The sequence below is a fragment of the Chiloscyllium punctatum genome, chromosome 38 (genome assembly GCF_047496795.1).
Source record: "Chiloscyllium punctatum isolate Juve2018m chromosome 38, sChiPun1.3, whole genome shotgun sequence".
NCBI classification, from domain to species: Eukaryota; Metazoa; Chordata; class Chondrichthyes; order Orectolobiformes; family Hemiscylliidae; genus Chiloscyllium; species Chiloscyllium punctatum.
Genome location: NC_092776.1, coordinates 7,009,192 through 7,021,552, shown reverse-complemented (window position 1 = coordinate 7,021,552; position 12,361 = coordinate 7,009,192). Strand labels below are relative to the sequence as shown.

At 46.8% G+C, this 12,361-nt stretch overlaps 1 protein-coding gene across 2 annotated transcripts in view; it reads right to left on the bottom strand.

The window, feature by feature from the left end:
* sufu (suppressor of fused homolog (Drosophila)) overlaps positions 1-12,361 on the bottom strand; it is a 103,200-nt gene that overhangs the window by 81,608 nt on the left and 9,231 nt on the right. For both annotated transcript variants that reach the window (XM_072557088.1, XM_072557089.1), the window contains exon 2: positions 9,941-10,075. In XM_072557088.1, the coding sequence (XP_072413189.1) occupies positions 9,941-10,075 (135 nt within the window). The remainder of the gene's footprint in view (positions 1-9,940; positions 10,076-12,361) is intronic.

Below are 12,361 nucleotides of genomic sequence, written 5' to 3'. Positions count from 1 at the left end.
TTTGCTTTGCCTATTGCCCATTGAACATGGATGCAAGCTTTCTGGGATTTATGCTCAAGGACCACCAAATCTGTCCGTGCTTTCTGCAGAACTTCTGCAGAATAAATGATATTCAACTCTTCTAGTCAAAGCACAAAACATCCCATCTTATATTCCACCTGCTAAGTTTCTGCCCACTCACTTAATCTGTCTATATCCCTCTACAGTTCTGATGTCATTCTAATTCCTTGCCTTCCCACCTAATCTTGTACCATCCGCAATCTTGGCAATAGCACATTAATCTTCCTCATTATTATATATCATAAATAATTATAACCCCAGCACTGGTCTCTATGGCACTCCACTGGTTAATTAAAAAGCCCCGCTAAGCCCAATTCTTCTTCTTCTTCTTCTTCTTCTTCTTCTTCTTCTATCAGGTAAAAACAATGACTGCAGATGCTGGAAACCAGATTCTGGATTAGTGCTGGAAAAGCACAGCAGTTCAGACAGCATCCAAGAAGCAGTAAAATCGACGTTTCGGGCAAAAGCCCTTCATCAGGAATACAGACAGAGTACCTGAAGGGAGTGATAAATGAGAGGAAGGTGGGGGTGGGGAGAAAGTAGCATAGAGTACAATAGGTGAGTGGGGGAGGGGATGAAGGTGACAGGTCAGGGACGAGGGTGGAGTGGATAGCTGGAAAAGAACATAGGCAGGTAGGACAAGTCATGGGGACAGTGCTGAGCTGGAAGTTTGGAACTGGGGTGAGGTGGAGGAAAGGGAAATGAGGAAACTGTTGAAGTCCACATTGATGCCCTGGGGTTGAAGTGTTCCGAGGCAGAAGATGAGTTTTTCTTCCTCCAGGCGTCAGGTGGTGAGGGAGTGGCGGTGAAGGAGGCCCAGGACCTCCATGTTCTCAGCAGAGTGGGAGGGAGAGTTGAAATGTAGGGCCACAGGGCGGTGTGGTTGATTGGTGCGGATATCCCAGAGATGTTCCCTAAAGCGCTCTGTTAGGAGGTGTCCAGTCTCCCCAATGTAGAGGAGACTGCATCGGGAGCAATGGATACAATAAATGATATTGGTGGATGTGCAGGTAAAACCTTGATGGATGTGAAAGGATCCTTTAGGGCCTTGGATGGAGGTGAGGGAAGAGGTGGGGGGCGCAGGTTTTGCAATTCCTGTGGTGGCAGGGGAAGGTGCCAGGACGGGAAGGTGGGTTGTAGGGAGTGGAACTGTCCAGGTAGTCATGGAGGGAACGGTCTTTGCGGAAGGTGAAAAGGAGTGGGGAGGGAAATATATCTCTGGTGGTGGGGTCCGTTTGGAGGTGGCAGAAATGTCGGTGGATGATTTGGTTTATGCGAAGGTTGGTAGGGTGGAAGGTGAGCACCAGGGGCGTTCTGTCCTTGTTACGGTTGGAGGGATGGGGTCTGAGGGCAGAGGTAAAGGATATGGACGAGATGCGTTGGAGGGCATCTTTAACCACGTGGGATGGGAAATTGCGGTCTCTGAAGAAAGAGGCCATCTGGTGTGTTCTGTGATGGAACTTACCAATCTTCTATCCATGCTGATGTACTACTCTCAACACAATAGGCTATTATTTTATAAAGTAGCCTGACATACAGTACCTTATTGAACATCTTTTGGAAATCCAAATATATTACATCCACTGGCTCCCTTCAGAACTCTACTTGCTTATAGTATATATTTCTAAATGCTCCATTATTAATCCTTTACAATAGACTCTTGCATTTTACCAATGACAGATGTTAAGCTAATTGTGTTATAGTTATCTGCTGTGTTTCTCTTCCTTTTTGAGAAAGGGTGTCACTTTGGCAGTTTTGCAAAGCACTGGGACTTTTCCCTAAAACTAAAGATCCTTGAAAGATTACTGCCAGTGCATTCCCCCATTATCTCTGTAGTTACTTCATTTGAAATCTGAAGATGCAACATATCAGGTCCAGGGGACTTACCAGCCTTGAGTCCCGCTAATTTCCTAAGTTCTCTTTCTCTAGTGACTATCATCGTGTTTATTTTCCACACTCTCCCCCATCCTACCTTCTCTTGGTCCTTTTGATTATTTAGTATTTTTGGAATGCTAGTAATGTCCTCTACTGTGAAGATTGATACAAAGTGTTTGTTCAAATCCTCTTTCAATTCCTGATTCTTTATTATTAGTTCACCAGCCTCAACCTCTAAGGGGCATATGTTTATTTTGGCACTAATTCCTTTCTATACATTTAAAGAAGCTCTTATTTTCCATTTTTAGTTTACTTGCTAGTTTGCCTTCAATTTATTTTGTCAATTTTAATCACTTTTCAATCATCTTTTGTTGACTTTTACAAGTTTCCCAATCCTCTTGTTTATCAGTAATCGTTGCCACATTCTATTTTTTTGCTTCATCAAGTTTGATACCATCTTTAACTTCCTTGGTTAATCGTCATTGATGCTTTCCTTCCTAGAATCCTCATTCCTCATTGGGATACATCTTTTCTGAGTAATGAAGTATATTCTTAAAAGTCTGTGTTGTTCCTGAACTAAACTTTTCTGAACTCCTTCTACAGTCCACACCAAGCAACTCTGCTGTCATCCCTATTACTTACGCTTATTTAAAGTTTAGCTCAGTTAGACCTGATCTAAGATTCTCACTCTCAACTTAAATGCTATATTCCACCAATTTCATGGTCACTGATCCCTAAAAGAAGATCTTTTACTCGGAGATGATTTATTAAATCTGCCTCATTATCAGATCCAAAATGAGCTGATCCCTGGTTGGATCCATAACATTGTTCCAGGAAAGTATTTTTAATATACTCTATGAAAGCTTTCTGATGCCTACCTTTGCCAACTTTATTTTCCAAATGATTAATGCCATTTTTACAAGTCCTCATCATGTCCTGATTATTTCTTTCCTATAGACTACACCCACCAGTAGTTCTTCTCTGGTTATTCCTGACTTCCACTCATATGGATTTCACATTAACCAATCCAAGATCACTTTATGCTGTCATACTTATTCTATCCTGTAATAACAAAGCTTCCACATCACCTTACCCACCCAGTCTGTCTTTTTAAAAAGCCAGAATATTTTGTTCCCAGCTTTGATATCCTTGTAACCATGCCACTGTAGCAGGTTTAAAATCATTCCCATTAACCTGTATATTGCCATTAATTTCTTTATTTTGTTCCAAATACTATGTGCATTTGTGTAAAGAGCTATCAATTTTGCCTTTTTTTTTATCTTTTGCTCCTCTTTTTTCCCATTTCCTCCTGCTTCTTAATGTTTGAATACGCTGTCCTTTCCTGTCTCCCTCTGAGTATCACCGTCAAAATAGTTTCCTGTAATGCAATTATGTTGTTTTGCTTTATAAGCCTACATTCCCCCCTCCCAAACCCTCACTCCCTTGTTAGTCTAAATATTTGGCTCACCAGAACACTATCCCTGCATGGTTCAAGTTAACCTGTCCAATCAAAACAGCTTTCTTCTATCCCAATATGTGCAAGTGCCCCATCAATTGAGACCCTTTCCTCCAATACTTTACTTACTTTATTTACCCATATCCAATATGTCCATGGCTCAGGTAGTAATCCTGGGATTACTTTGAGGTTCTGCATTTTACTTTAACAATTATTTGAAAATTTTCAGCAGAACCTCCTTTATAGTTCTATCAATATTGTTAGTACCAATGTGGATGATAACAACTGGATCTTTCTCCACCCACTCCAAGTTTGTTTCCAACCCATGACAGCAGACGGGCAACACTACCTTCAGGGTGTGTTCATTCCTACAAAGAACAGTATCTATCCCCCTAATTGTACTGTCCCCTAAATCTATGTTCCTGTTTCCTTCCCTCACTTGAATGCCTTCCTTTACCACATGTTCAGGTCATGCTCCCTACAGTCCCCCTCTTATCCTCATAGGTCTCATAGTTGTCTTAACCTTTGGTTAACTGAAGGTACTGAGGTTTCTTGAGAGCTGTCCCTTGTGACCTCATACCTGCCTCACTTAAAATCACACCCTCCTGTCCTTGATCATAGACCAAGTTTAAATTATCTAATTTAAGGGTTGTGACTGCTTACTGGAGTAAATTCTTCAGGTAACTTTCAGCCTCCTTGATCTGAAGCAATGTCTGCAGCACAGATTCCAGATGCTCAACTCTGAAGTACTAGCACAGGTGGTAGTATATTTTTGGTGTTAGACTCAATGGGCCAAAAGGCTTCTTCTGTACTGTATGATTCTCCAATTCTTGACTATCATGCTATTTCACCGTTATCCCCACCTATCTAACTTTTCTGAAAATGTTAGAAGTAGGATTTTTATTTTAAAAACCCATTCTGACTGTTAATCTATGATTTCTCTTAGAAAACATATGCATCTGATGATTTAGGATAGAATTGGAGTCAGCTGAAGAGTCCTTCATACTAAAACAACTTTGACTTTAAAAAGTTGTGAGTATCTGACAGAACAGTGGTTAATGGAATGGTTAGCATGCTGCCTCACAACTCCAAGGCCCCAGGTTCAATTCCACCCTCAGACAACTGTCTATGTAGAGTTTGTACATTTTCTCCATGTATGCATGGGTTTCCTCCTGGTGCTCTGGTTTCCTCCCACAGTGCAGGTTAGGTGGACTGGCCATGTTAAATTGCTCATAGTGTCCAGGGATGTACAGGTTAGCTGGATTAGCCATGGAAAATGCAGGGTTACAAGTAGAGGGAAAGAGGTTGGGTCTGGGTGGGAAGCTCTTCGAAGGGTAATTGTGGACTCAATGGGCTGACTGGCCTACTTCCATACTGTAGGGATTCTATGACCTCTAAAACTTGCAAAACCTTACCCTGGCAAGAATGAAACTCTTATGCAGTGAAGAAAAAAAATAATGTAAGTAGGGTATTTGTTGGTAACAACAAGGCGAGAAAAACATAAAATCATGCAATAGTGATTCCTTTCTATATTACAAGAACCTGCTCAAAGCCAGCACAATCAATACACAAGTATACCAGTCAAAAAGGCAGCCCTTTATCTGACCAACTTTCCAATCATACATACAGGAACTGTACCCAGATTTCATCTTCCACTTACCATGATGTCCACTTAGTACAGGTATTCTTCATTAAACTTGGTGACTCAGCTAATTTGTTTTTAAGAGTTTCTAGAGTTCACATTTACCATTGACCATTTCCATAGGAGAAAGTGAGGACTGCAGATGCTGGAGATCAGAGCTGAAAATGTGTTGCTGGAAAAGCACAGCAGGTCAGGCAGCATCCAAGGAGCAGGAGAATTGACGTTTCGGGCATAAGCCCTTCTTCCGGAATGAGGAAGGTGTGCCAAGCAGGCTAAGATAAAAGGTAGGGAGGAGGGACTTGGGGGAGGGGCGTTGGGAAGAAGGTTAAGGTATCAGTGATAGGCCGGAGAGGGGGTGGGGGCAGAGATGTCGGGAAGAAGATTGCAAGTCAAGAAGGTGGTGCTAAGTCCGAGGATTGGGACTGAGATTAGGTGGGGGGGTGGGGGGGATGAGGAAGTTGGAGAAGTCTGCATTCAACCCTTGTGATTAGAGGGTTCCTAGGCGGAAGATGAGGCGCTCTTCCTCCAACCGTCGTGTTGCCATGGTCTGGCGATGGAGGAGGCCAAGGACCTGCATGTCCTTGGCGGAGTGAGAGGGGGAGTTAAAGTGTTCAGCCAACGGGCAGTTGGGTTGGTTGGTGCGGGTATCCCAGAGGAGTTCTCTGAAACGTTCCGCAAGTAGGCGGCCTGTCTCCCCAATGTAGAGGAGGCCACATCGGGTGCAGCGGATGCAGTAAATGATGTGTGTGGAGGTGCAGGTGAATTTGTGACAGATATGGAAGGATCCCTTGGGGCCTTGGAGGGAAGTAGGGGGGAGGTGCGGGCGCAAGTTTTGCATTTCTTACAGTTGCAGAGGAAGGTGCCAGGAGTGGAGGTTGGGTTGGTGGGGGGTGTGGATCTGACAAGGGAGTCGCGGAGGGAGGGGTCTTTCCGGAACGCTGATAGGGGAGGGGAGGGGAGGGAAGGGAAAAATATCCTTGGTGGTGGGGTCTGTTTGGAGGTGGCAGAAATGATGAAGGATGATACGAGGTACGTGGAGGTTGGTGGGGTGGTAGGTGCGGACCAGTGGGGTTCTGTCCTGGTGGCGATTGGAGGGGCCGGGTTCAAGGGCGGAGGAGCGGGAAGTGGAGGAGATGCGGTGGAGAGCATAGTCAACCACGTCTGAGGGGAAATTGCGGTCTTTGAAGAAGAAGGCCATCTGGGTTGTTCGGTATTGGAATTGGTCCTTCTGGGAGCAGATGCGGCAGAGGCGAAGGAATTGGGAATATTGGATGGCGTTTTTACAGGGGGCAGGGTGGGAGAAGGTGTAATCTAGGTAGCTGTGGGAGTCGGTCGGTTTATAGTAATTATCCGTGTTGAATCGGTTGCCTGAGATTGAAATGGAGGGGTCTAGGAAGGGGAGGGAGGAGTCTGAGACGGTCCAGGTAAATTTGAGGTCGGGGTGGAAGGTGTTAGTAAAGTGGATGAACTGTTCAACCTCCTCATGGGAGCAGCACGAGGTAGCGCCGACACAGTCATCGATGTAGCGGAGGAAAAGGTGGGGGGTGGTGCCAGTGTAGCTGCGGAAGATGGACTGTTCCACATATCCGACGAAGAGGCAGGCATAGCTGGGGCCCATGCGGGTGCCCGTGGCTACTCGTTTGGTTTGGAGGAAGTGGGAGGATTGGAAAGAGAAGTTGTTCAGAGTGAGGACCAATTCAGTCAGTCGAAGGAGGGTGTCAGTGGAAGGGTACTGGTTGGTTCGGCGGGAAAGGAAGAAGCGGAGGGCTTTGAGGCCTTCGTGGTAGGGGATGGAGGTGTATAGGGACTGGATATCCATGGTGAAGATAAGGCGTTGGGGACCGGCGAAGCAAAAATCATGGAGGTGGTGGAGGGCATGGGTGGTATCCTGAATGCAGGTGGGGAGTTCTTGGACTAAGGGGGACAAAACCGTGTCGAGGTATGCAAAGATGAGTTCGGTGGGGCAGGAGCAGGAGCAGGCTGAGACCATGGGTCGGCCAGAGCAGTCAGGTTTGTGGATTTTGGGCAGGAGGTAGAAACGGGCGGTGCGGGGTTGTGGGACTATGAGGTTGGAGGCGGTGGATGGGAGATCCCCTGAGGTGATGAGGTTATTGATGGTCTGGGAGATGATGGTTTGGTGGTGGGAGGTGGGGTCATGGTCAAGGGAGCAGTAGGAGGAGGTGTCCGCGAGCTGGTGTTTAGCCTCAGCGGTGTAAAGATCGGTGCACCAAACTACCACCGTGCCTCCCTTATGTGCCGGTTTGATAGTGAGGTTGGGGTTGGAACAGAGGGAGTGGAGGGCTGCACGTTGCGAGGATGAGAGGTTAGAGTGGGTAAGAGGGTTGGACAGGTTGAGGCGGTTAATGTCGCGGCGGCAGTTGGCTATGAAGAGATCGAGGGCGGGTAAGAGGCCAGCACAGGGTGTCCAGGTGGATGGGGTATGTTGGAGGCGGAAGAAGGGGTCGTCAGAGGGTGGGCGAGAATCCTGGTTGAAGAAGTAGGCGCGGAGGCGAAGACGGCGGAAGAATTGTTCGATGTCTCACCGCATGTTGAACTCGTTAATCCAGGAGCAGAGATCAGCATGGAGGCGCAGCCACTTCTGCCCCCGGAGTTGCCATCGCCGCATCTACTTCCGCCCCCACTCACCTGCACAACGACGACACCGTATGCGTCTCCACCCCCATGCCCAACTCCGCCCCCACGCCAGGTCCCAGGTCCTAGCTCCCAGCCCTGCCGTATTTTCACCATCCCTCCAGACCTCCCCCTCTCTCAGGATGAAAGATCAGTCCTCAGCAGAGACCTCACCTACATCCCCCTACGCTCCCGGATTAACTTTACCATGGACATCCAGTCCCTATGCACCTCCATCCCCCATCACGAAGGACTCAAAGCCCTCTGCTTCTTCCTTTCCCGCCAAACCAACCAGTACCCTTCCACTGACACCCTCCTTCGACTGACTGAACTGGTCCTCACTCTGAACAACTTCTCTTTCCAATCCTCCCACTTCCTCCAAACCAAACAAGTAGCCATGGGCACCCGCATGGGCCCCAGCTATGCCTGCCACTTCGTCGGATATGTGGAACAGTCCATCTTCCGCAGCTACACTGGCACCACCCCCCACCTTTTCCTCCGCTACATCGATGACTGTATCGGCGCTACCTCATGCTTCCACGAGGAGGTTGAACAGTTCATCCACTTTACTAACACCTTCCACCCCGACCTCAAATTTACCTGGACCGTCTCAGATTCCTCCCTCCCCATTTCTATCTCAGGCAACCAACTCAACACGGACATTTACTATAAACTGACCGACTCCCACAGCTACCTAGACTACACCTCCTCCCACCCTGCCCCCTGTAAAAACGCCATCCAATATTCCCAATTCCTTCACCTCTGCCGCATCTGCTCCCAGGAGGACCAATTCCAATACCGAACAACCCAGATGGCCTCCTTCTTCAAAGACCACAATTTCCCCTCAGACGTGGTTGACTATGCTCTCCACCGCATCTCCTCCACTTCCCACTCCTCTGCCCTTGAACCCGGCCCCTCCAATCGCCACCAGGACAGAACCCCACTGGTCCTCACCTACCAGCCCACCAACCTCCACATACATCGTATCATCCTTCGTCATTTCCGCCACCTTCAAACAGACCCCACCAAGGATACATTTCCCTCCCCTCCCCTATCAGCGTTCCAGAAAGACCACTCCTTCCGCAACTCCCTCGTCAGGTCCACACCCCCCACCAACCCAACCTCCACTCCCAGCACCTTCCCCTGCAACCGCAAGAAATGCAAAACGTGCGCCCACACCTCCCCCCAAGGCCCCAAGGGATACTTCCATATCCGTCACTAATTCACCTGCACCTCCCCACACATCATTTACTGCATCCGCTGCACCCGATGTGGCCTCCTCTACATTGAGGAGACAGGCCGCCTACTTGCGGAACATTTCAGAGAACACCTCTGGGACACCCACACCAACCAACCCAATCCAACGGCTGAACACTTTAACTCCCCCTCCCACTCCGCCAAGGACATGCAGGTTCTTGGCCTCCTCCTTCGCCAGACCATGACAACACAACGCCTGGAGGAAGAGCGCCTCATCTTCCACCTAGGAACCCTCCAACCACAAGGGATGAATGCAGATTTCTCCAGCTTTCTCATTTCCCCTCCCCCCACCTTGTCTCAGTCCCAATCCTCGGACTTAGCACCACCTTCTTGACCTGCAATCTTCTTCCTGACCTCTCCGGCCCATCACCCTCACCTTAACCTCCTTATACCTGTTGCATTCCCAACGCCCCTCCCCCCAAGTCCCTCCTCCCGACCTTTTATCTTAGCCTGCTTGGCACACCTTCCTCATTCCTGAAGAAGGGCTTATGCCCAAAATGTCGATTCTCCTGCTCCTTGGATGCTGCCTGACCTGCTGTGCTTTTCCAGCAACACAGTTTTCAGCCCATTTCCACAGATCAATTCTTGAAGGAGTTAACGCTATTACAGTTAGTTTCAGGTGTCCCAATCAACAACAAATCAGATTTGAAGTCTCTTCCCTTGATAATCCACTGTGCTGAATGAATCTTCAGAACTTTCATAAATATGAGATATGCAGCACATACATTATTGACACGAAAATTGATTTCTTGTCAATTTATTTCACAGACATCTTTAAAATATGTATAATTGAAAAATAGCATTCATTTTTCAGATTTTTTTTCTGAAATGCATTCAAATAAAAACTTCCCTACTTTAACTCATTGTAACCACTTAGCTATAAAACAGAGTATACTTGGAATACTGAATAGATTAATCCACATTCACAAAAGTGAACCAATTATTTGGATCAAACCTTCAATAACTTTTCCTTTATTTTGGAATGCCAGTATTTGAGATTTTTATTTTCTGGTACTTACTCATGGACTCTATTGTCACCATACAAGTCACTCAATCCAAAGCTGACATAATGCCAATGTTCTGGAACATCCTGTGTTGGGCTCCCTGGATTTCTGTACATGCTGATGTAGTCCAGTGGATCTGGTCCTCCCAACCTTCAGGAAGCAAAAACAAGAGAACTGAGAATGGATTTTACTCATTGATTGCAAATGCGCTTGAGAAGGCAGGGCATGGGGAGTTAAGAAATAAATAAAACCTGGCTTGGAAGCATGGATAAGATACATTTAAAGCAAGATTATGCTTAGTCAAGCAAATTTTTAAAAACTGTATTTTTTTAAGTCACTAAAATATTGTTGAGATAATTTAAGTCAGTATATTAAAGCCTAGTGGCACCTTCCAGTCAAGTGCATGAAGGAGAAAAAAAAATCAGGTCCAAAAATAAGGTTGGATCACATGGAATACAGGGAGAACTAGCCATTTGCATTCAGAACTGGCTCAAGCGTAGAAGACAGAGGGTGGTGAAGGCCTGTGACCAGTCGTGTGCCACAAAGATCAATACCAGGTCCACTGCTTTTCGTCATTTATATAAATGATTTGGATGTGAACAAAGGAGGTATAGTTCCTAAGTTTGCAGATGACACCAAATTGGAAGTGTAATGGACAGCAAAAGTTACCTCAGATCTTAATCAAATGGGCTGAGGAGTGGCAGATGGAGTTTAATTTAGATAAATGTGAGATGCTGCATTTTGGAAAGGCAAATCAGAGCAGGACTTACATATTTAATGATAAGATCCTGCGGAGTGTTGCTGAACTAAGGTTGAACTGCAGGTTCATAGCTCATTGAAAGTGAAGTGGCAGGTAGATTGGATAGTGAAGGCTGCATTTGGTATTTTATTGGTCAGAGCACTGAGTATAGGAGTAGGGAGGTCATGTTGTGGCTCTATAGGACATTGGTTAGGCCACTTTTGAAATATCGTCTACAATTCTGGTCTCCCTCCTAGAAGAAGCTTGTTGTGAAACTTGAAAGGGTTCAGAAAAGCTTTACAAGGATTTTGCCAGAGTTCGAGGGTTTGAGCTAAAGGAAGAGACTGAATAGCTTGGGGCTGTTTTTCCCTGGAGCATCAGAGGCCAAGGGGTGACCTTTGAGGTTTATAGAATCATGCGGGGCATGGAGAGAGTAATTAAGACATGGTCTCTTTCCTGTGGTGGGTGAGAGGGGAAAGATTTAAAAAGGACCTGAGGGGCAACGTTTTCACGCAGAGTGGTGTATGTATGGAATGAACAGAAGAGTCTGTTTTTGTGCTGTACACCTCTATGACTCTCTTTAGTTTAAGAGATTCTTTTGCATAACAGCTATAATAGGACAAAGCAACAACAATAAAATCAGATTCATGTGGATAAATTCTTAATCCAGTAACACCTAATAAAACGCCAATATAAAATCAAAAGTCAGTACAGAAATTTCCCAGACACTTTTTAGTGCTGGTGGAACAGGGAGATTGCAGGGAAGAGATGGTGAATTGTTTTGGCTTCACAGGGCACTTCGCCATGACCAGGACCTCCAAGCCCTCCGTTTTTTCCTCTCCAGACGTCCCCAACAGTACCCTTCCACTGACACTCTCATTCGTTTGGCCGAACTGGTCCTCACCCTTAACAATTTCTCCTTTGAATCCTTCCACTTCCTCCAGACCAAAAGCGTAGCCATAGGCACACGTATGGGCCCCAGCTATGCCTGTCTCTTTGTTGGCTATGTAGAACAGTTGATCTTCCGTAATTACACCGGCACCACTCCCCACCTCTTCCTCCGCTACATTGATGACTGCATTGGCGCCACCTCGTGCTCCCGCGAGGAGGTTGAGCAATTCATCAACTTCACCAACACATTCCACCCTGACCTTAAATTTACCTGGACTATCTCTGACACCTCGCTCCCCTTCCTGGACCTCTCCATCTCCATTAGTGACGACCAACTTGACACTGACATTTTTTACAAACCCACTGACTCCCACAGCTACCTGGATTACACCTCTTCCCACCCTATCTCTTGCAAAAATGCCATCCCGTATTCCCAATTTCTCCGCCTCCGCTGTATCTGCTCCCAGGAGGACCAGTTCCACCATAGGACACACCAGATGGCCGCCTTCTTTAGAGACTGCAATTTCCCTTCCCACGTGGTTAAAGATGCCCTCCAACGCATCTCGTCCACATCCCGCACCTCCGCCCTCAGACCCCACCCCTCCAACCGTAACAAGGACAGAACGCCCCTGGTGCTCACCTTCCACCCTACAAACCTTCGCATCAACCAAATCATCCACCGACATTTCCGCCACCTCCAAAAAGACCCCACCACCAGGGATATATTTCCCTCCCCACCCCTTTCCGCAAAGACCGTTCCCTCCGTGACTACCTGGTCAGGTCCACACCCCCCTACGACCCACCCT